General features: G+C 47.4%; 3 protein-coding genes across 22 annotated transcripts in view; 2 read left to right on the top strand and 1 right to left on the bottom strand.

Annotated features, from left to right (window-relative positions):
• Nucleotides 1–13,311, bottom strand: part of pns (DENN domain containing pinstripe) — a 56,708-nt gene extending 43,397 nt beyond the window's left edge. For all 4 annotated transcript variants that reach the window (XM_089561017.1, XM_089561015.1, XM_089561018.1 and 1 more), the window contains exons 1-7: nt 13,106–13,311; nt 9,481–9,590; nt 6,084–6,254; nt 4,848–5,018; nt 3,867–4,095; nt 2,817–2,942; nt 1,524–1,711 (exon numbers count right to left, since the gene is read on the bottom strand). In XM_089561017.1, coding sequence (XP_089417143.1) covers nt 1,524–1,711; nt 2,817–2,942; nt 3,867–4,095; nt 4,848–5,018; nt 6,084–6,254; nt 9,481–9,590; nt 13,106–13,211 — 1,101 coding nt within the window. In that variant the 5' untranslated portion in view covers nt 13,212–13,311. The remainder of the gene's footprint in view (nt 1–1,523; nt 1,712–2,816; nt 2,943–3,866; nt 4,096–4,847; nt 5,019–6,083; nt 6,255–9,480; nt 9,591–13,105) is intronic.
• A 71-nt stretch (nt 13,312–13,382) lies between these two features.
• On the top strand, nt 13,383–18,150 carry LOC149330472 (uncharacterized). Its single transcript, XM_089561044.1, has 5 exons — nt 13,383–13,542; nt 14,084–14,221; nt 15,229–15,333; nt 16,267–16,339; nt 17,925–18,150. The coding sequence occupies exons 1-5, from the start codon at nt 13,408–13,410 to the stop codon at nt 18,014–18,016; spliced, it is 543 nt and encodes a 180-aa protein (XP_089417170.1). The 5' UTR covers nt 13,383–13,407; the 3' UTR covers nt 18,017–18,150.
• Nucleotides 18,151–20,459: 2,309 nt separating this feature from the next.
• Nucleotides 20,460–23,644, top strand: part of LOC149330467 (uncharacterized) — a 58,208-nt gene continuing 55,023 nt past the window's right edge. For 13 of the 17 annotated variants that reach the window (XM_089561039.1, XM_089561038.1, XM_089561037.1 and 10 more), the window contains exon 1: nt 20,464–20,529. The gene's annotated coding sequence lies outside the window, so the exon portion shown is untranslated. Of the gene's footprint in view, nt 20,530–23,644 lie in introns of all 17 variants that reach the window. The other 4 variants (XM_089561032.1, XM_089561026.1, XM_089561025.1 and 1 more) reach the window with 2 other exon arrangements.

The raw sequence follows: 23,644 nt of genomic DNA, 5'->3' as shown, positions 1-23,644 counted from the left end.
AAGGAAAAGGACAACAACGAAGGGACAAAACTGGCACCGTCTTTTTCGTGTGCCTCACGGAACAAGAACGAGCAGAGGCAAGATTCAGGCTGGACAAAAGATCTCACACTTTGAAAGAGAATGACTCGAGCTGGCTGGAAAATTAACTTGAAAAACGAAAGGCTGGGAAAAGCATCTAAATTATCCAAAGGTCAAATTATCAAATGTGCCATAATGATGATCAGTTTTTTAACGCAAGCGCATCTTTGGCCAAAGAGCACCATGGCACAAGGTTTTTGCCTTCCACTCAAGGTGGGGTCGAAGACCCATTTCCCAAGCATTTCACCCTAGAGAAGCCGAGCATCAGACCAGGGGAAAGCTCGAACCCATTGTATCACTGGAGGGTACCCGGTGGCAGTGGGGATCGAACCTCGGACCTCCCGCATGCGAGGCAGATGCTCAAATCACTGGGCCACCACTGCGGTGTTCAAATGTGCCATATGGTGTGAACATTGGGCCACTACGCAGCAGCAACACTGAGAACAAACATGCTCCCAGCATATTGCATGAAAAGCCAAGAACAACCTTTATCCAGTTAGGTCGCATCATAACCACTATGATGACAGCTTGGCAGGCTTTGAATTAACGTGGTTCCAGTCAGCATACACAAAAACAGCATTAACCTCGATGAAATCTCCCTGTACAGGAATGTTCCCAAGAAAAGAAGTTTCCTATACGGGAAGTTCCCTAAATGTTCACCAAAGAAAAGTTTTCCCAAGAAAGTTCCCTAAATAAACCGTTCAATGAGGGAAAATTTTCACAAGGAAAGTCCCCTACCATAATCATCATCATCATCAGCCCGACTAGGCCCACTGCAGGGCAAAGGCTTCTCCCATGTCTCTCCAATTAACCCTGTCCTTCGCCAGTTGCGGCCATCGTGTCCTCGCAAACTTCTTAATCTCCTCCGCCCACCTAACTTTCAGCTGCCCCCTGCTACGCTTGCCTTCTCTTGGAATCCACTCCGTTACCCTTAAGGACCAGCGGTTATCTTGCCTTCACATTACGTGCCCTGCCCAAGCCCTAAATTCCTGTGCAGAGAACTTTTTCCTTAAAGACTAACTAGTGGCCAGCGTTATGCATAGTGAAACCAGATTAATCTGAAGCAGGGAAAGTTCTCTTTAGATGTAAAAGAAATTTCCTCACACACACTGACTGGAAATGCTAGAGGAAGCACTGGCTGTTAGTGTATGTAGAGTCTTTGTCAAAAGTAGCCAGGCTGCATAGTTTACTTTTAGCTCGTGCAGTGGAGTCCTTACAGCCTTCCCTGAAGCTGAAATGGTCGTTAAAGGTAAGGACTGGGGGTCTTCTTACCTTCCAACATCTTTTGGTCTTTAGGAAAGCCACAAGGGCTCCACTATACAAGCTAGAAGCAAACCATGTAGCCTGGTTACTTTTGACAAAGACGATACATGTGTGTACGTGTTTGTGCCTTCGCAAACGAGGCTGTCCTCGAAGTAAGCCCGTCTGAGACACGGCGGCCGTACCTCGCCGGGGCAGATGGCGTCGGCCTCCTCCCCTCCGCACACGTGCTTGAGGCCCATGAGGAAGGGCACGGGGGCGTCCAGGAAGTGGTGCAGGGAGTGGGGCAGGATGGGCACATACACGTGCTGCCACTGGAAGGGCATCAGCAGGCACGTGACGCACTCCGCCACCAGCATCAGCCGGTGGTAGTCTGCACAGGGGGGGAGAACCAGGTCCCGTCACACGTGCGCCGCATTTCCAACCGTTGTTGGTCACGATGACGGTTCATTTTTTAATGGTGCAAGGGCACCCTGGGCAAAAAGCGTCATGGCCCATGGATACAGAAAGCACTGGATGGGCTCAAAGCCCCATCTCTCCCAACATTTCATCCTAGACCAGCCGTGCATCATGACAGTGGGTAACTTTGGAGCCATTGGAAAGCTGGTGGGTAAACACGGCAGCACTGGGAATCAAATGACATATCTCCCGTATACGGGGTGCATACTCTAAGCGTTAGGCTACTGCCACGCTGCATTTGAAAATCTAACGGGGACAGCGTGTGGCTCATATATTTTTTACTAAGGGGCAGTAGACGTCCTGGAATGCCTGTGAGGAACTTTTGGGTTGCAAACGAACAAGCACAGTTCACGCTTGTCAGACCAAATTGCCCAGCTTTTAGCTCGCTGCCATTTCACATGGGCCAATGAGCGCCCCAGTATACTATCTGTGGATGTTGTGATGGTTGGAAGGCAGGTGCACCACACTGGGGACAAATTCAAGTTGCACTATTTCGACTGATTACCAGTTTTTTAATGGTAAAGGGACGACTTTCACCGAGAACACAGCTTTTGAAAGCTAGAAATAATCAAGAAATCAAGTACAGGTATCACTGCCAGTGGCAGTTTTCACAAGCAGACAAAGATGATGCCAATGCCTCCTTTTTCTCTTTTTTAATGCGAATCTCTGAAGCTAGGCCCCACTGCTATCGATTTCTAGCCAATGGTCACGGGGTCCATAATAGTCTAGACGTCACCATTACCGTCATGGCTTTGGATTGAGTGATGGGAACAAAATATTCCATTTTCAACTTGAACATCAAAGAGTTACCAAAAAACCAATGTTCACATTTTACTAAAAATAAAAACTAGATAAAGTTGTCCATGGCAAGTGGTGTCTTAGAAATGGACCATCCAGATGTAATGAGTGCAATGCAAGCTGGAACAAAACCTGCTAATTCCGCTAGTCCACAAAATAATTGTAAGGCATTCAGCATTGCGTCATACGTTGTGAAATGACATGATGGAAGGACAGCTTACCTTCAGAGCAGAGCAGGATCTGGTTCTCGAATAGCACGCTGGTAAACAGCTGGATGCAGTTCTCCAGGCCCAGTATTGCGAAGAGCTCCCGGAACGAGTAGTCAAAAAATGGCAGCTCACTCGTTCCTGCAGGCATGCACAGCCGTATGAGGACACAGACACATTCCAGAACAGCGACGCAGAGTGGAGCGAAAAGAAGGCTATTCTCAGAGACACAGTGAACACATATTGACCAACACTATTCAGAACAGGCGGGTGAGGCGATGGTGACTTGGCTTCTAACAGATGCGACTCCAATAAGATTAAATGAGACGGAGGCAGACGCTAAAAATGAGTAAGACACAGCAGTACTCCTCCAGTTAGGAAAGGAAAAGCTGCTCTCAGGGGGGAGCCGTTTCCAAGGGGAACCATTTCCAGGGGGAACCATTTCCAAGGGGAACCATTTCCAGGGGGAACCATTTCCAGGGGGAACCATTTCCATGAGGAACCATTTCCAGGGGGAACCATTTCCAGGGGGAACCATTTCCAGGGGGAACCATTTCCAAGCGGAACCATTTCCAAGGGGGAACATTTTCAAGGGGAAACATTTCCAGAGGGAACCATTTCCAAGCAGTCTCAAGCTAACATGCTCCTTATAAAGGTAAACAAAGCACACCACAGGGCACTGCACTTGTACTGGCCCCAGCTTGGGGTTGTGCAAAGCCAGCTGGCATGATTCCCCAAGTTACCAATTTTGACTGGCAATGATTGGGGCAGGTATTCTCTGGCTTTACCACGACTTTTCGACAATTGCCAAGATTCCCAGCAAATTCCTGGTTTTTCCCGGTGGTAGGCACCCTGGCTAGCAAGGGTTTACTAATTCCTGGTTTTCCCTGTTGGCAGATATCCTGGTTAACGAAGGTTTACTGTGCTCTGTGAGACTCTATGAGGACTCCCAGCAAACCACAAACCTCTCAGAGACGTCTAGCTTAAGACGTCTCTGAGAGGTTTTTGGTTTGCTGGGCTGCTTCAGGACCATGCACTGCGAGGGATGAGAGAAGAGGGGAGCACCTGGCCTCTGGCACACGTGGTCCTGGTAGAGGTAGCTGAGGCGTAGCGACCGCCCTGGCGGAGGCAGGGGCAGCTCGTAGAGCAGGTTGTACACGTAGCACTCGAGCGGCAGGGGCGGCGACTCTCGAGCTTGCACCAGTGCCAGCAGCTTGTGCAGTATCGTCCGGCAGGCGCTCACCAGGGGCATGGGGGTCACCAGGCACAGCGCTTTGCTCACGTACAGCGTGTCCTGCACCCACCACACAACACAAGACGCAGCGTGAAAAAACAAAACAAAAACTGGCCGATGATTACGATTCTCTGTAATGCACTTTTTGAATGCAGCTGCTACGGTATTTGAACCACACAACATGCAGTGTTGGTCAAATGCTTAGGGGAAACCCCCAAGGTGGAGTAGATTTGCAATAAGGGAGTAATTACTCATTGACATCCACCCAAGCGCAGACATACGGCTACAAAGGAAAGCTGTACAGCTTTCTCAGAAATTTCGCAGTTAAAGAAAAATTTGTCCTGGTCAGAGGTTCGAACCCGGGACCACCGCTTCACCGGAGCAGTCGCTCTACCAAATGAGCTAACCGGGACTGCAGGCTTATGGTAGGGTGAGAGTGAATTGATCAATAACTCGAAGTGGGAACAGCGTTGGTCAAATGTTTAGGGGAGTTACTGATCAATTTGCTCTCGCTCTACCTTATGCTTGCCGTCCCAGTGAGCTCAGCTGGTAGAGCGACTGCTCCGGTGAAGCGGTGGTCCCATGAGTTTAGACCCGAGTTTAGACCATGAGTTTAGACCACATGAGTTTAGACCTGGACTGTCAACCCCATGAGCACTGGAATGTGGTCACAGAGACGCTGCCGTAGAGTACGAATGCAAAATCGCGTCCGCAGAAATATTGGCTACAACACCTAACGATGCATTTCTGTATATATAAAAAAAAAACAGAAAGGAAAGAAAGAAATACCGGGCCCAGTATCTGCTCCTCACCTTGGTGATGTCATAGAGGGCCCCAGCAGTCGAGTCTGACGACCTCGTGGTCGTCATGAGTCGAAACGACCTGGGCAGTGACCTCGACACGGGTGCCTCTGTCTTGATGGCCGCTGTCCGCGTAACTGGTGCCTTGTTCCCACTCGAGCTCAGTTCGGTCAGGTGCATTGCCTGCGACCACAGTGCAATGCGAGCGAGAGAGAGAGCGTTTTATGCTTGCTCCACAGTAGTTCAACATCCACAATGACTGCGGGACAACAAAGTGGGTGCATGTCTACAGAGTCCACAAGAGAGACCAGAGTCCATTTAAAGATTTAGAGCAATGGCGTCGAAGCAAAGTGCAGTAACTCACCGTGACCATGCGACAACACTGCTATTATTGTCACAACCACAACCACCATACAATCACTGTAGTCTTCATCATTATCACCTTGGCTACGTCCATAAGAGGGTGCTCAATCGAAATTCCCTTCAAAGAAGCTGCAGCCACCGTATTTACCAAAATTTCCGAATGTCATCTTCCCACGCAACTATCGACTGGCCCTAGCTATGGCCCCCCCTCCCATTGGCATCCACTTCGTTGCCCCAACAAACCAACAGCGATGCTTCCTCTGCATTACAGGTGAATTGCTACCTTAACAATTCCTTGTCTATTATGCATGTGCTGCTGCTATGTTGCTGCCTTTTAGACATTGAAGTCTAACTTGCTCTTTACCTGCAATCACCATGCATGACGCCCATAGGTCATGCCTTTGTAGCACAAGTTGCTCACTACTCTGCGGGAGCCATTTGTTTTTGAAAAAGTTGCATGCAATCATACCAGTGGCATAAACAGAAGATTCTATCTAGCACAGCTAAGACGATAAATCTGTATTGATAAAACTGCTCATAAGTTGGTCAAGACAGTCAGTGTTTGCCCTCTCTGGCACCCAGACTGCCAAACGATGTTTCATCCAGACTGCCCGCTGACTTCATCGGGGTGGGAACGCAACGGTGAGATGTCGCTCTAATCGAGCGCGAGCTATTGCGAGCGGCAATTTTTAAAAATTATTTTCAAATTATAGGATCCACACAGAGCTTTCAAATTTGACTTGAATACCCGCTAAGACCACCCCTACAGATCTGTTGTGCTAGAATATGCCCATCGAAATCATTTCAGGGTCCCTTCAAGGCATATAAGCATAGAGAGATGACGAACCTTACCCAGAGTAGTTAGAACACTGCACGGAGCCTCACCTGCAGTGTCTGCATGGCGGAGCAGATCTGCCGGTCGGTGACCTCCTCGTAGAAGGTGAGCGCCTGGCCGTACGTGCGAGAGCCGTCCTCCCGTGTGACGACAAACGGGTGGAAGAAGGGCTCCCGCACGTGCTTCTGCGTCCGGAATGACAGCCCATGTGGCAGGCAGAGCTGCACACGTGAGATGAGAGGCAGTCACACGTGAGGAGAAGGCATCGTGCAAAAAGAAAACAAAGTTGCAGACACACCCCACAAAACGCCGGATATAGCTGCTGCAGAAATGACGTGGCATCTTGACAACATGAAAAATTCAGGGGGGCACTTTGTTGACCTAAAGTGCGGTGAGGCGAAAGCCTTAAGGGGGGTGTTGTTGCTTGTGTCACTGATGCGTTGTTAAGATGTTAGGCTTCGCCTCTAAGAGTGAAACGCGACTGCGTCTTGCAACGCTGCCAGGGAGTCCACAGAACGCCATCGCCCGTTCGGTTGTACGCCTTGCTCGTCAGTAAACTGGTTTTTGAGGAAAAGAAATTATCTGTCTCGCATATCTGGGTGGACACCTAAACCTCGCCATAACGGGAAGGAAGGAAGATAGGAGTGAATGAAGACATCTATTCACTAGACGCGCCTTTGTTCATTCCGAACCATCGAGCTGGCATGGCGGAGTGGTTAGCATGCTCGTCTCGCAATCCGGAGACCGGGGTTTGATTCCCGAACTCGACCAATTTTCTACTCGGTTTTATTTATTTATCTGGTCTGACTAGAAGGGTTAATTAGGCTAATTGGGTAATTAAGCAAGTAACTAAACTCAGCATCACTATACGATCCCTTTAATTGGTGGCATGTTTACTAGCCAAAATACAATTGGCCCCGTTTGAAAATCGTGCACTGTGACGTCACGACCGCTTCGACCAATTGAAAAGCATGACATTTCTGTCGACAACAACTGCTTACAACGATGAGGCATTAGAGGCTTCCGCCTTAATAACCTATGTCCGCCTACTCAAGTAGCCCTGTATGAAGTGTACGCAACCTTGTTGATGTATACAAACCACCCTGCTGAAGACAACGCCTGAATGTTATGCTATCAAGGTGGGCTCGGTCTCGGACTGTAATCTGGGCCAGCTCTGCAGTGCAAGCCTGAGGATGTATTTCTGTGTTAAAAATCCCCACTGCCTATTACCTGGAAATATGTATGCTTACAAGCTAGTGCAATATGAGAAAAACAGAGGGCTCGTTAAGCAATGTCAACAGATGATGCAAACAGTCATTGACACCTTGAACATCACATGCAAGGTGCTCCCTTTTCATTATTCTTGCAGAGAAGTAAGCTGTAAAGCAGGGATAGAAAGAAGCTGCAATGAGCTGACCCGCAGCCTCTGTGTGTCAATGTGTGGCCCAAGCTCTAGTAGGCTGAAATGATGACTATACTAGTCTCTTACTTTGCGGGTTTTAATCTGCGTAGTTAGGAAATCTGCAGGTATAGCATTTTTGATTTTAAAGTCACTGAAAAAAAAAACAGGATGGAACACGAAGGAACAAAGCGCCACTACCAAGTGGTTCATTGCACCCACAACATGTATGTATAGCTTTTACCACCACATGCACAGACTAATTACCTAGAGATGAAGAACAACGTGACAAAACACTCAAAAAGGAATTCTTCTCGACTGTACGGCACGCTCAAAAAATATTTTGAGTGTGCTTTATCAAGTCGTTCTCGATGTACAGGCGCGGCCATAAGTAAACGGAGCATGCTATTGCGTTCGAAGTGCAATCACGCTTTCACCATTGGTAATGAAGAAGCGTTGTTTGTCTACAAGAAAGCCCACCAACCTCCTCTACCAGCATGCGTGTACCACTGCTGGAAATTTCAATTAGGTGACGCATGAAAATATTCGAAGACAGTTGCGTGCACCGTTTACGGCTATATATGTGTGTGTGTGTGTGTCAGAGGTGCAATAAACCAGTTAGAAGTGGCGCTACGTCCCTTCGTATTCCATCCTGCTTTCTGTTTCTTTAGAGACCCCTTTGAAATCAAGAATGAACTAAAACCAACTAGCCCAGTATTCTAGCATGACCGGAGCAGCCGGGAAATGTCGTGAGGGGCCCTTTCCTGCACTGGACTTGACTGATAACAATTTTGTGCAGTGTAATGACCTAACCTTCACAGTTCTGACAACGCCCTGGTCAGGCCAAAGAAGCATGCGTCTGACACTTGAAAGCACTGCCAAACACTACAGTTATCAATGTGTAATGTGGTGTTTGCATGTTTTTCGAGGTGAACGTGCAGCAGATCAGCCACAGATGCTATGAGACAACATAACAACCAGGATGGACACCCATGTATGAGCTGGTACAGCTATATGTACACACCAGGCTGTGAAACAACAAATGAGGCTGTTTATTTTTTGCTCTACCTAGTCCAAGGGGAGACAAGGTGAGCTTAACCTTCATTGCCTTCACGAAGCCACTGCTACCTACAAGGCATCACTGGTGTCAACCGACTCTGCTTTCCAAGTATTAACACGAGCTTACCACAAACGCCGTAACTAACCACTTCACTATCACTAAGCAAAAGTGGTTTTCAGCCACAAATTTATTGGGCCTTCGCCTGTGTACTAGTGAAGGCAATTGAAAACTACAAGAGAATGGTAACAGGAATATTATGATGACAAAGCAGTAGCTGAAGCAGCAAGACGTGATCGAGAATCTGTATTTTTTTATTACCGTATAAGAAGGAGCAAACCATGAACAAACAAAAATTTTTGCAGAAGTTTATTTTGCAAACTCATGCATGCATTATGCTGCTGCACATTTAAACAATTAGTCTTGGGTCGCGCAAGTCTCCAAGAGGCATGATTCAATACATATTCCACACTTGGAACAAGAACGCATCGCCCCATTTGACCTAGCCATCAAGGCAATAACAAGACAAGGGTTTTACTAGGAGGAAGTGGCTAAACAACTAAAAAGTCCTGCAGGGGTCCGAAAGAATCCGCAAGCCCCTATCGCAGAACCACAGCTCTGCAAACACGGCCTTCTGACATTTCACCCTTATCTCGTCCCGCAAAGAGGCACTCTGTTACACGCACCTCTTCGGAGTACTAAACCTAAAAGCAAACCACTGCTGTCTTTCAATCATCTCCAATTATCAGAGCAGCAACATGATGGAATGACCTTTCTTTCGACGCATCCCTGAAAATGGATGCCCCGCTATCTATCAAAGAAGCAACAAGCCCACGTTTCGCATTTCACAGTTATCTGGGTGAATGAGTCACTCAGGGCCTCAGGCTGGCCTTTGAGCGCACAGAAAGAATTCAGAGCAATGAAATGCATTAGAAAGAATGAAAAACTGCAACACAAACAGCTAGCATTCCAATAGTCGGCGTTCCCTCACCATGCCAATGGCGCTCGGGTCGAACGGGTTCCAGGGGACATTCTCTGGGTAGTGTGCTAGGACCTTGCCCTTGTAGCAGCGGTCCAACGGCGTAAAATGCAGGTGGTCGCCTGGGGAGAGGACCGAGAATCGCGGCAATAAGAAAGCGCCAAACGGTGTCACGTAGCAATGACGCCACTCGGGGCAAAGAAGGACACTGATGCACTGGAAAACACGCTGCTTACCTGGCCAAACTGGTCAAAAGAAACTCGGCTTGATAGCACTGATAGCATTATAAACACTCCATAGTTGTAGTTTGAACAATTGTCACTGTTAGCTGCATTAAACTCAAAGATGACAGCAAACTTTCAAGATAAGGCAGCACGTGAGCATGATAAGACTAGGTGCTATACCAGGCATTTTGTTCGAATCTTACACAGCAAACAGAAAGGTGATAACACTGCATGCTAGCAGTAATGAACTAATGATGTGAGAAAGCAAACATAAGTTCTCGTGGCAAAGCCCCTGCATAGGAAAAACTACAATGTGGTCAGACCGGGAACGCACAAAGGATGACGTGGAAGGCCCAACAAGTACAATGAGCGTTCATTGGAAGCTCCCAGCTTGGAGTGATGAACAGACGACTAAAGCCGCTCTACTGTGATAAAACGCGGCCATGACGATTTGGGTCAAATACAACAAAAAATGGGGACAGCGTGCATCCCAGCAAACTGTACAGCTTATCGGTGTCCATGAAGTTTTTTTTTTAGAGGCCCGGCTTCTGGTTTTGTGAGGACATACAAATACAACATCCACTGTACTTTGCCCTCATGTGATACTCAATTACAGGGCCTTTGAGGTAAACAGTTCATTATAACGAAATTGAAGGGGCCTTATAGCCGTAGCCTCATTACAACCCGTGTTGACCAAACTTCCAAGGGGAATTGTCATTCTCCCATTATATATCCATTACTGTGTAATAAACTGTTTCATTATAATGACATTCGACTGAACAATAAAAGTTAAACTACCTGTCAATTTTGCAAGTGGCCTATAACCTCCACAAAAGAAGGTGCTCACAATTTACACGATCCAACTAGCATATAAACCAAATTATTATTCCCCCAGTGCCATTCAATAGTTTGCGATAACCTTGTCCTTGCATCTTCCTCGTCAAATTACATGCCTGCAAAACAATTTTCAGTGCCATACTCAAGTGTGGCAACTCTATTTTTATTTGCTTTTTATTTTATAGTAGAATACACCTCAAAAGCCCCAGGAATGGGGTATAACAAGAGGGATAACTGTCAACAAGCTACCGTGATATGCCCATTTATTCAGAACTATGTAGACATTCATTCTCTTCAACTACTCTTATCGGACGAGCGTAAGAAACTAAAACTGCACGTTCACCTTTCCACGCTTGCCTCCATAGATAACAAGGCAGCGTGCCTCTACCATAAATTTTTTTCATAGCTTGCTTCTGAACAATAATTTTATCTGACAAGCTTATCGTATAAGCCACAACAGCCATTCTAATGCTGAGTGCCTGCAATGTGCCCATACAATAACATAAGAAAAGTTTGTTTTTCTGCATATGCTGTGGGCTGGAATGATTTTCTTGCCAAAGTCGTCGTGTTAATGACCTTGTACCAATTTATTTTTGACACTGAAAATTCATTTTTAACAGACGAACACCATTTATGAGTAATACTGTTTGCTGTGAACGATTTCACAGATTAATAAAGCTATGGAAAGCTAGACTGCTTTTTTTTATTATTGCAAATTAAAGGTGGCTACATCTATTTCTTGAACCCAGATGATTTGGTGGTGGACTTCTGAACTGTACACTACCACTACTCACATACTGAAATGCGTAATACTGCAACAGTTACCGGCTAGCCCTCAACAGTACTAGAAAACGTTCAGCTCCTCACCCCCGAGTTGCTTAAAGTGCTCAAAAATTTTTACACTGATGGTGCAAGTACTCAGTACGCACAGTGCTCAGTGCATGGTCACCAGCAGCGAAGAATACATATATCACAATTTTTTCTTACTAAAAGCTTGAAAACAACTCTTGGTAGCTATTTAAATCTAGAAAGCATGATTACGCGTACTTTAGTAGAATGTAACACATGCAAAAAAATTCTGAATGAGTGAATTAAGTGTAAAATAGCTGCAAGATGAATAAACCGACCAGATAATGCATGCGGCATCACAATTTTCACAGTACCAAAAAACATTTTTTCATTAAAAGCACCTAGAGTACACGTATATGGTACCAAATAATGCCGAGCAGGCTACACACAAAATCAAAGATGAAATGCAGCACACCTGCAAGCAATGCAGCTTTCAATCCCGCCAAAGAATGACCCGCACAGCTGCTGTCGGCGTGTCACTTGAGGAAGTTAATAATGAAAACACAATACATGATGGCCTCAGCTGTTCAGGATGCAGCAAGTTTTCACATGTGTCACCGCGGAATGCGGTTGCTATGGCAACTGTGAAGCTGGCGTGAGTCACCAAACTAGCTACAGAGGATATGTGTAGCTTCCTGCTCAGGTGAACGAGCAAGGTGTTACTCATGCACCGCGATGGCATCGCTGACCATGAGTGAAAGTTCACATTTTTGTTACGGTAATAGGTATAGCTTCCAATACGCTCGTCATATAAATAGTCAACCTTCATCACGGTCCCATTTTATACAGCAATGTGACATCAACAATGAACTCGGAGTTGAGGTAATCAAGGACTAGAGCTCGCATTAACGCAAACTCCTTAACCTAATTAGTGAACACCCGCGTCTGCGGTGGACGTTCGAGGGAAGCTAAAGAAACTACGAGGTCGATTCAAACACAGCGCTTTGGAGAACTGCGATGCACCAGCGAGAGCAAACGACGACGAACAGGGACCGAGAATTAAATATAGCACGCGCCCAAGAAAGTTCGATATCTGGGGCACACTGCACAGCATGAATTATTGCGAGGGGACGGTTTCTTAAAAAATAAAAATAATAAAGCGCACGTGCGCTTAACGATGCAGCATGCGAGTTGCTTTGCTCGCTCCAGCAACCAGCACTGCGGGATTGAATTGGCAAGCCGAGATGCTCTGCCTGACACCGTTCACGCGCGCAAGGAATTTCGAAATCCGGGTTGCTCGGAGAAAGTGAAGCGAAAGTGGCGAGTAACCTCCGACAATGCCGCGAGACGTTTCCTGGCGCGACCGACTTGTCGACGGGTCACGAATTGTCGCGGAAACCGTTCCGGCAGCAAAAAAATACTGCACGCTAGCGAAGGTTACTGGGCTGAACGACCACAGGGGGCATCTCAGGATCACACCACACGCGTAAAAAAAAGTTTTCGCGAAAGACCACGCAACTACGTTGTTCGCAGCATCAAGGTGCGCGACGATTCGAGGAAACCAGCCTGAGCGAAACGGCAAAACACAGCTCAGCCGTTTTCTTTCCGCGCAGTTGCAAACTTGACAGAATTTTCGCCGCTCTGCGAAAGTAGGGAGCTGCTTAGGCTAGAAAAACACAGCACTACACTTCTACTATCAGAAAACTCGATTTCTTAACGCCTCAAAGCACAGCCCGATTCTTTTTTCTCTCATCCAACTGTGGTACGGACATACAGAAGGGTCTTACCCGAAAGCGCGTCCGGTTCGAGGCCCGACTCGAGGTCTAGTCCGCACACCACGAAGTAATCGGCCAGGCGTTTTTCGGACGCGAAGACCGACCCCAGAGAAGTCATAGCTCGGTGAGGGGAAATTGAGACACACAACTAGGCGCCCGGGCCTGACATTGTTTTCAGCTCGCCAGGCTCACCTCCGCGCCGCCATGTTGGAGAGGCATTTAACGGCGCAACCGCGCATGCGCTAGCAGCGCCCGTAGCGGCAAAAACAAAACCGCACACACACAAGCACGCGCGCAAGAGTGCGGTACGTGACATGGCCGCCCTCAGGGCATGGTCGTCAGCTGACTTAGCACGGAAAGTTTGTGTCGCGTTCGTCGCTCGGGGTTCTTGTTCGCACCCGCGAATATGCCTGGGCTCGAGTACGCCTAGGAGACTGTTTTCTCTGTCTGTAAGGTCCAAATTATCTTCTGTGAGCTTTTTATTTCGCTGCGAAGCTTTTGGTTGCGTGTTGCCCTTCACGTGGAGTCGTACGGAAGCGAGACTGTGATAAGCGCTCGTGGAAACGCGCTGGTGCTTTTTTCCGAGGATTTTGAAATACGTGGTGACGTGCGTCAAGTTACTAGGTAGATAAAAGGGCGCCGAAAGCTTATCGGAGTGTCTTTCTGGAACACCGCGATTGAACCCGCGCAGTCTTGGGTTTGAGTGTGCGCCAAAAAACACTCGCGATTCAGCTCGTGCTATCTTGCTAGACGGAAGAAAATAAAGTGGGTCTGAAGAAAACGCGCAGAAGCATTTTTTTCCTGCTGTTTTCCTTCCCCGATGCCACGCCGACTTGTTGGACCGCCTTCAGATTTTGTCGACAGTGCGCTAGCAGGTTTCACGAAAGTGGTGGTACTACATGGTATGCTGACCGGTCGCGCCAATACCGCTGCTTCACAGTGATGCCTTCGTTGTTTCTGAGTTGCCTTGTGGTCGCTGCGCTCTTCCAGAGTTCGAAAACGTCTAGCAGTAGCAGCGACGAAGTGTTCAAGGCGCAGAATGCGACAGCTTCGGACACCAAGCCGACCATCTTTTCCAAGATCCTTGACGGAAGCTTGCCGGCCGACATAATTTACAAGGACGACAAGGTATGCAGAGACGACGAGAGAATCTCGCCGGGCAGTCTGATATGCATTGGCCGAACTGGTTCTTTGTAGCAACCCAGATCTCGCGTTTGTAGGGCAGTACTACATGTCCAATGAGCTGAGTGAAGTTTCCAATGAAAGTGACCCCCGCGAGCTGGAAGCGCTGGTCTGCGGGCCGTTCAGCGAGGGTGAAATGCAGTTCGTAGCAGGCTTTGCAGGTTTTTTTGTGAAGCTGTAGCAGACCTCTATTTATCGTCTAATGCTGACCTACGATAATATATCTGCAGTTCATTGGAGACAGTGTCTGTTAGAAAAATGTGAGATAACCAAGTGTAAATGTGCCAACTGAATAAGGAAGCGGTTATAAGGTTTGCGTGTTGTATTTAACGAAATGCTTTCTCATTGTAAATTTGGTCAGAGAAATGAGTTGCGTCACTAAATTGAATTTCTTGCAAGGTTTCTCGCAATACATGTTTGTATGCACTTCTACAGAGCTGGTATTTGATATCATACTTTGGCTACTGTGTTGTGTTGTCTCGAAGAAGTTAAAGAAAATAAAAACCACCCATTAACACTGGTCATTGAATCGACCAGCTACCTTATCCTGTGTCTCTGGAAAAACGTGGGACAGCTCATTTCTGTTCCGAAACTTTGAAAATTGTCATGTTACTTTTATTTGACTTGTGTTTATGTATTGCACATGATGATCTTGTAAATACAGCCCAAAGTTGTATCAAGTGCCGGCTTTTACAGCCACTGAGTGAGAGAAACTTTGAACGGTGATGGAATGAAGTGAACAGGTATGGCAGGTGCTGGAATGTTGGAAACCAGTGCTTAAACATTTTGAGCAGTGATCGTGGTCTCTTCTTTGCTGTAAACAAGTGCGGCGTTTTGAAAAGTGATCTGTTACTGTATTTCGAACGGCACATCATTGCTTGTCAGTGGCATGAAGCAGTCAGTGTGAATAAACTCGTAACTTCTCTTCCGTTTCATTGTCTTTTGTTGTGCAGTGCATTGCCTTCAGGGATGTAAATCCACAGGCCCCCGTCCACTTTCTGGTCATTCCGAGGAAGCCGATTCCCATGCTGGACTCAGCCACCGAGGCGGATGTTGCGGTAAAGTTAGCCTCTCGCTCTTTCAAAACCTGGCTGCGCATTGCAGGCTTTACCGCAGACTGTCTCTAACTGTTCCGTTTTCATGGAGATGAAACATAATGATGCTTATGTGTGAGTATGTATGAGCGCACATAAAAGGACGCTACGTGGTTAGAATTACTCCAGAGCCCACGAATGCAACATGTGTCGTATCCTGCTGTGCAATTTTGGGATGTAAAACATCCATTAGTTATTATTTCAAGGGGTGCTTGTGTACACCAGTGACCTTGTGAAATAAACACAAAGCATTATTGGTTCTTAGCTATCCTGATCCTAGCTTGCTTAGTGCTCATGAATCTAACTATTCACTGCTCGATGTATTTATTTATTAAAGGATTTTAAAAGCCTTATCTTTGGGAGCAAGCTCCTTACGTGCTCATAGTAGTCGGTGAATGCTGTTTCTGTTTAGCTTCTTGTGTCTCGTGAAGGAGTCCGTAAAGAGAAAGCACTTCCTTGAGGTAGACTACAATGCTTCGAGCATATCCTGTGTCGTAGTCGCCAAGACTGGCTGGTTCAAGGCTAGCCAGGCCTGTCCCGTTAGTGGAGAGGATGCCGTGGACTACTTATGCTCACATCAGTATTATAGAAATAAGCCTGTGGTAGTTGCTCTGAAGGGGAAGCAATCGTCGTTGTATTAGCACTCCAGTTCTACTTTTATTCTCTGTGTGGCTATCGTAGCAAAAGTGATGAACCGTGGTTACAAATTAGTTCTGAATTATGTAATCACCTTTGCCTGTTAGTGAATTGCAGTGACATTCTGGCCTGCATCACCGTATCCAAATTGTTATGTTGCTTTTCTATTGATGGGTTGTGACCAAATGTTTGTTCTGTTTGTTTCGCAGTTTGAGCATAAATTTGTGAGCGTTATAATTTGCTGTTTTCTTAATGTTCCAGCTCCTGGGTCACCTGATGCTGACAGCTAAAAAAGTGGCTGCACAAGAAAAACTTGTGGATGGTTACAGGCTAGGTATGGGTTAGGTCTTATCTTTAGTTTGCACTTGTTGGTTTTGCTAACTGTGCAACTTATAATTGCTGGCTCTGGAGTGAAACTAAGCTGATGCCAGTGAAGTGAGTGGGGTTGAATGCATAATACACCTTACACGTAAGAATCGCTTGAGACTGGCCTGTGCCTGTGGATTAAGTTGTTGCGACAGCATGGCTTAGAATAGCCAAGATGCTAGTCAGTCGTTGACTACTTATTTTCTGGTGTATAAGATGCGGCTTTTTTTCAAAAATCTTGCTGCTGCCTCCTATAAAAGGGTGCGTCTTATACGCAAATTCTTTGTTTGTTTTTTGTTGCGAGTTCAGAAATTAATCAGGTTCATGTTTAAGCTTTTTTACCGAATAAATATCATTAGCAATAATGCGGTTATAACATGGTTAATACTTCAATACGGGGACCGCCGTGCGCAACATTTTTAGGTGAACTTTATCATGAAACGGCGGGGATGACAACTTCCATAATTATAAACACGCGGCCGTTTCGGAGGGCCCAAGCAAAAGTAATGTGAAATGCCAAAAGATGGCGACAATTGCGCTTCTCGCCATTGTCAAGACAAGCCAAGACCATTTGGCGGTTTTTTTTTAGTCACCCTTTGCAACTTTTATTTGCTCTGTGTACGTAGTGTGAAGAAAATGTTTCAGCCGCGTTGTCGCCTGAAATGGGCGAACTTTTTGATAGCGCATCCGAAGATGGTTGCTTTCCTCTGTTTGGTCGCAATTTGCGTCTCTGGGTGCATTGCCTCATTTCCCAACTCTGACTGGTGCTCCTGCCCATGGCAACCTAGCTCCCACTACTGTACTGAGCAGGGGTATTGGGCACAGTGCGTGTTAGTTAGCATGTGATGCCACCGCTTGTGAGGAGGCTCCAATGTTACCATGTCGTGAAGGAAACCACGGATGCCTTTCTTATGTGGAGCACTTCTGCATTGAGATTACCGACAGTGTGCACGCATTAAAGCGTCTGATGGAAATACGAAAAATCATTGCTGCTGCGCAATTTTCCTTTCAAAAGCAGGCAATCACCACCTAGTTTTTTTTTTTATTTCGGGGGTGGGGAAAGGGGGTGGCATTCATTGATTTGGGCCTTCAGATCCAAATCCTAAATAATGATGGTTTACTATCAGTCTGTTGCAAAAGTTTGAGATGCAAGTGTGTGGAAATATTATTTTGACGAATGTCACGTCAGCCAATTGCCTCAAATGCCTGCAGGTGTGACATGACTCGCAGTCTGTATTGATCTATGTCAGTGCCAGGGTACTACGTTGCCAAGAAGAGCTAAAATTTATTTCCCCAAGCACACACATCCCGTTAACTTTTTCTAGCGACTGTGCATGCTGTGTGAATCTTAGTGTGGTTTGGTTTCCATCATCAGTGCAACCATGGCTTGACTGTGCTGTCATCTGTTGCAAGTTTTATGGGTCATAAATCCTGATTTCTTGGAACCACTGTCAGGAACAATAATTTTTGGGAGCATACCTGTAGACTGAGCTTGGCTCAATGTTTCAAACTTTTAAGGCAGTACTGTTTGTTTTCATTTATTCATTTTGCAGTGATCAACAACGGAAAGCAGGGCTGCCAGTCTGTCTACCACCTCCACCTGCATGTCCTTGGTGGCCGCCAGCTGGGATGGCCACCAGGATAACTAGTGACAGGAATGTTGCCAAAAAGTTAAACTTGCATCTACAGTGTTAAACAAACTTGCTAAAAACATTGTCGGGAACTTTTGTAAGATGAGCAAAACCACGCACTAGGGACAAATAAATGTGAGCAGTGGCATCATGAATTTGTTACTAATAAGGAGCTTATTGAGGTAATTACTTGATTTCAGATGGCACTGCTTGGTTACTTCACTGCCTGTGGTTCCTTCTTTGGACCATTTGACTTGCTGGCAGCTTTACTCTAGGTGTACAATGCAATTTTATTTTAATACTTGTTGTATCATCGTAAGAATGCAGGGCTCGCAGCACAGAGGGGAAACGCTGTGACCCAGCTAAGCTATTGAGTAGCTGTTCCGTTTCCGGTAATGGAAGACTGTGAATCAGAGTGGCCTTCTTTGCTTCGCGGCAATCCACGCACATGTGGATGGAGCCATTCTTTTTAAGAGTAAATATGTGTTCGGAGATGTACCTAGAAGCGTCGACCTGGTCAGTGATTGAGCCTCGAGCTTCTGCAGTCCCATGGTAACCTGTACGCGAATGGCAATTGGGAACTGTGTGAGCTTACAGGCAACAGGTGGGACGGATTCCCGCACTCTGTGCACGAAGCCCCGAGCAACTCAGAGCTCCTTAGTGAAAGGATACTTTAACTCCGAACATAACTCGGGAGGCAGCAAGGGCATATTGGGTGTCGAGCAACTCAGAGCTCCTTAGTGAAAGGATACTTTAACTCCGAACGTAACTCGGGAGGCAGCAAGGGCATATCGGGTGTCACGGCAAGATATTCCAAAGATGCACCTTCAATCTTCATTTGTAGGGCCGTGATAGCATCCAGGCCCAGCAACCTGGTCTCTTTTGCGACAGTGTACAACATGATATGGGTGGTTTGTCTTGAAATTCTCATTCATAATAAAACATCTTGCGTCATGATATGAGAGTAGCCCAGATGTTGAACAGTGGATCTTTGTGGGCAGATTGCAGCAAAGTGTCCTCAGTAAATCTCTTCGGCAAGAATGGACACAGATCAGCCGTTGATCAGGAAGAGGATAGACTTGCCTTTAGTCAGGAGAGAGGCAAAAATTCAATTTTTCCGGCTTTCGACATGCAGAATAGCCGCGTTGCTGGCATCATCCTGTAGCGATGCGTCGGCATCGTCTACAACCTGCCAAAAGAGAGGGGACGATCAAATGGCCAACTTTGCCGCAGCGGCGACATTTGTGCTTGCGTGCTTTGCAGGCAGGGTTATTGTTTCGAAAGCAACACTACGCGAGTCGCCGAGCCATTCGCGGAGCTGACAAAAGGCCATACTGCGCATGCGCGAGGAGCAGTGACGTCACAGCGCACAGCTGGTGCGCCGCCGCCGTCGCTGCAAGGGTGACTCAGGTGCCGCCGCCGCGCCAGCCAGTTGCGCATGCGCAGTAGCGGCGCATAGCTAGCGTGCCGGGGCCGCCGTCGCTGCCGCGCGCTCTCGAACGCCTCTCTCTCTTCTCGTTGGTTTCGCAATCCTCCAGGTTTAACCAAGGCTAAACCACTGCCATCTTTGCAAAGTGCGTCGTAGCACCGCAGTGACAGAACCTGCGTTCTGTAGGTGCAGCAGGTTGAGAGGTAGGGCACTGGCATTGGTCGCAGTTTGTCTTGGCCGGCGCTTGGCTGTCCAACGACGGTTGTGATGCATGCTCACATCCAACGCGCTGAACTGGAGCAGTCTTCACAGATAGTTCCCGGGGCTGACGAGCAGCTTGCTTGCACTGTTAGCAAGGGCCACGGCAAGCGACAATCAGAGTAAGACCATTCCAAGAGAAGGTGTTCACGTAGGTGGTGACTAGACGACTTCACCAGCTGGTCCCGAATTGCGTCGTCCGCCATGCTGTCAAGCCCGCAATCACACACAAGGCTACGAAGGGCAGAGACGTACGTACTCTGCTGTCACTCTGGAAGCTTGGACTCGGCAGCGAAAACGGTGAATGGCGGCGATCACGTTCACGGAGGATTTGTAGTTGTCCGCCAGGAGGAACAACGCTTCATCGAACTCGTCAGAGCGAGTTACTTCGTCACCGGATGGGAGGGCGTAGGTGAGGGTGTCTGAGTAGCTAGACGATGGCAGCAAAGTGCAGAAAACTCGCCATCAATACCCAAGCAGGTAAGCACAATGGCCTTCCGTCGGTCCGCGGCCAGTGTGCACGCACTTGACGCCACCATGTAGCTGCGGAACGCCGGTTCCCATTGCGCGCATGGGACGGCAGGACGAGCAGGAGTGCGCAGGAAGGGCGGGGGTGGATGGAGATCTGAGAAACTCATGACGAAATTAAAAAGGCCACTTCACACCATCCTTGCCGACAAAATATGTTGCAACGCCCTAAGAGAGAAAAAACTTAATTAAAACCATATCGTAGGGCACATCTCGAGTTTAGTGGGTTGTTTCCTCATTCCAGAACTCCGCTAGCCTTGGCTGCACGACGAACCTGCTGGATGAGGATGCTGGCCTCCCAGGGTTTCGCTGGTAAGCTGTGCCTCGCACTGCTCAAGTGACGTGTGTGGTGCCTTTAGGCTTTCGGGTTCGCTCCCGCACCCCCACGAGATGTAGAAGAGTGTGGGATGAGGGCTACATCAGGGGCAGGTGTGTGGGTATTGTGTAGGATACATTCTGCTGTATTTATACAGGTTTGGGAGTTAATTAATGTGTGTGCATTTGTCTCTACGCTGTAGCATCTTCAGTGCTCAGCTTTTTGTGTGGTGGGGGTTAGACCGTGATTGAGGCGCTGGGTCTCGAGGCGTTGAGAGGGGTGGAGTGAGGTGTTCCGCTCGGTTAATTAGCTCTCGAGCTAGAGCATTGACCTTCTCATTTTCTTCCAGTTCCGCATGGCCTGGGGTCCATTTGATTTGGTGTTGTGTAAGGGTAGGACCTATTGTACGGTAGCAATTGTGTGGGAGTCTGCATGATGTAGAGTTGTGATAAGCCTGTTGAGGGTCCGTGATGACGTGCCCTGTCTTGTCGAGTTCGTATTGTTTGAGGACCAGAGTTGCGGCTGTGGTCTCAACTAAAGCGGGGGTCACTGCCTTCACCGAGGCTGCGAAGGAGAAAGTTGATAGTAGATGGCAGCCACGGTATGCGCCCCTAAGATCTATAGGACCCATGACACCACAATCCTCTTCCCCTTCGCGTGTGTGCGCACTTGCGTAGGCTGAGGGGTCTATAGGACCGCATGGCCCCACAGTCAGCTTCCTTCCCCTGAGCGCGCATGCGCGATGCGTGCTTAGGTCCAGGATCGCATGGCACCGCAGTCCACTTCCCATTCTTATCTGCACACATGCGTGCAGGTGCAGGCTTCGCGTACATCGAGCCCGACTTTCCTCTTTCAACCTGGCCTGAAATCGGCCAGGTTGACTTCAAGGACAGCGCCATCTGCAGCACCGAATTCCTCCCGAATCTAGCTGCGGGACATCGGGGCCGTACACTGTTAGCAAAAAAAACACCCGAAAGGGAGTAAATGGCTTGTCCTCTAACGCACACCCAAAAGGAGGTTTTTTTACTCCATATGTATGGTGTTTTTTATTTACTCCCGTATATAAGGGAGTTATTAAAAAGTGAAAAGGGAGTAAATTTTTTACTCCCTTATAGAAATGGAGCCCGAAAATGGCGTGACGTTTATAGTTTATTTATCCTCATTCAGGCTCATTCTGACAGCGGTGGAAACGGGCAGTAGCTCTGCGGGCCACTGGCAATCCAACTTGGGAAACTGCGCTGCCCTAATGTAATCCCGCGTCCCGCATTCTATTCGCCGTCTGCGAGCCCAGCGGCGGCGTAGGCGGCAGGAGTCCTCTGCTTGTCGTCTCCCTTTGCTGTACGAGCTCGTTTGATTGGCCGTGTTTGTAGATAAAGGGGTTTAACATTATAATCAATAGTTCAAAACTGAGGTGTCGCTGACTAGTTTTCACGGTCATGCACCACGCTATATTTGACTAAAATTTATAGCAGAAAAGTTAAAAACACCCCTGATGGTAGTTTGGAATGGCAGTGTTTGCTTCCATATTCACTTCATTAATGCCAGCTTTTCAATATGACTGAGGAAAAATATAGCCTCATGAGCTCAGTCAAGAGCTCAGGGTTGACACTATGTTCTATCACAGTTCCATATTCATGAAACACGTAATCTGCTGCAATACACTGCGAGGACCACACTGAAAAAAGCCTGTGAGAATTAGGCCTAAGCGGGGGCTGTAGCGGGGTGGCGCATAAACAAAGGAAAGCTAGGTATGGTTAGAGTACTGGAGGCTTCACAGGAGCAATTCAATTATGTACCGTACTGTAGCGGAAAACTGCGACAAGCCGATATCTTGTACCGTGGCAGGCGCCCGTGAAGGAGCAGAAGTGAACGGAGATCCAGCGACGATGGTAACCAAGCGGTCTTCACTCACCGCCATTATCAGACTGACCAGAAGCAGACGAGACGCTAGGTGGCGGGGCGGATTGCACAAAATGGTGTTTTTTTACTCCATTTCGGCACTGGTGGAGTATTTGGCAAAATTAACTCCCTTTCTAGACTGGAGTAAATTCTGGTAAATCCTCATTTTAACTTCATTATTCCCTCATGGGAGTAAAATGGAGGACAGTCCACCTTTTTACTTCCCACTCATGGAGTAAATGTTTTCACAAATGGAGTAAAAAGGGTGGCCGGCACCATTTTTACTCCCTTTTGGGTTTATTTTTGTTTACAGTGTAATGCTCGCATGGCGCGCTCTACAGACCACAGGCGGCGTCCACTACATGGTGGCACTCGTATCACCATCAGGGACGGGCACAAGGCGGAAGGAACACTATTACAGCGCAGACCAGCTATTCTTCCTTTCCTACTGCTGCACCAAGTGCGCTTGATTCCACTCTGGTCAATATATGCGATCACTCATCCTATGCTCGCACTGCCATTGGAAAGGCGTCACTTGAGTGGTGGGGGATTCGATTTGGTCTATAGTTTGGTTTATGGGGTTTAACGTCCCAAAGTGACTCAGACGTTTAGAGATGCCGCAGTGAAGGTCTCCGGTAATTTCGACCACCTGGGGTTCTTTAATGTGCACTGACATCGCACAGTACACGGGCCTCTAGAATTTCGCCTCCATAGAAATTCGAATGCCGCGGCCGGGATCGAACCCGCGTCTTTCGGGTCAGCAGCCGAGCACCATAACAACTGAGCCACTGCGGCGGATTCATAATTCTGGCAATTCGGGTGTGAAGCAATAATTTAGCTGGATAATAAAGGGCTAGTTTGGTCAGGTCCCTAATCTGGGGCGCTTAACCGTAAAAGTTTAAAAGGTTAACTATTAGATTTTAGTCAAGAATGCAGAATTCTAGTCAAAGCCGTAACAGATGTTCGCTGATGCCCTGCAATTGTGAAAATACCATGCCAAGAAAAAACTAGTGAAATGAACCTATTTTTAAACTTTGCCAGAAGTTTTCAGTAAGACAGCCTGCATGCCCAGTATTCCTGGGGCATTATTAATAAAATCACGTGGGGACTCTACGTGCTGTGAATGCGAAAGCATGCACGCAGGGTATTCGGCTGAGGTGATGGCGTATTACTGTAATGCAGTGGCCAGCGAAGCTGATCCATTGTTGTTGT

The sequence above is a fragment of the Amblyomma mixtum genome, chromosome 9 (genome assembly GCF_055824585.1).
Source record: "Amblyomma mixtum isolate Tamu chromosome 9, ASM5582458v1, whole genome shotgun sequence".
In the NCBI taxonomy this organism is placed as follows: Eukaryota; Metazoa; Arthropoda; class Arachnida; order Ixodida; family Ixodidae; genus Amblyomma; species Amblyomma mixtum.
Note: the sequence above shows the minus strand (reverse complement) of the source record. Positions and strands in the feature narration are given on the sequence as shown.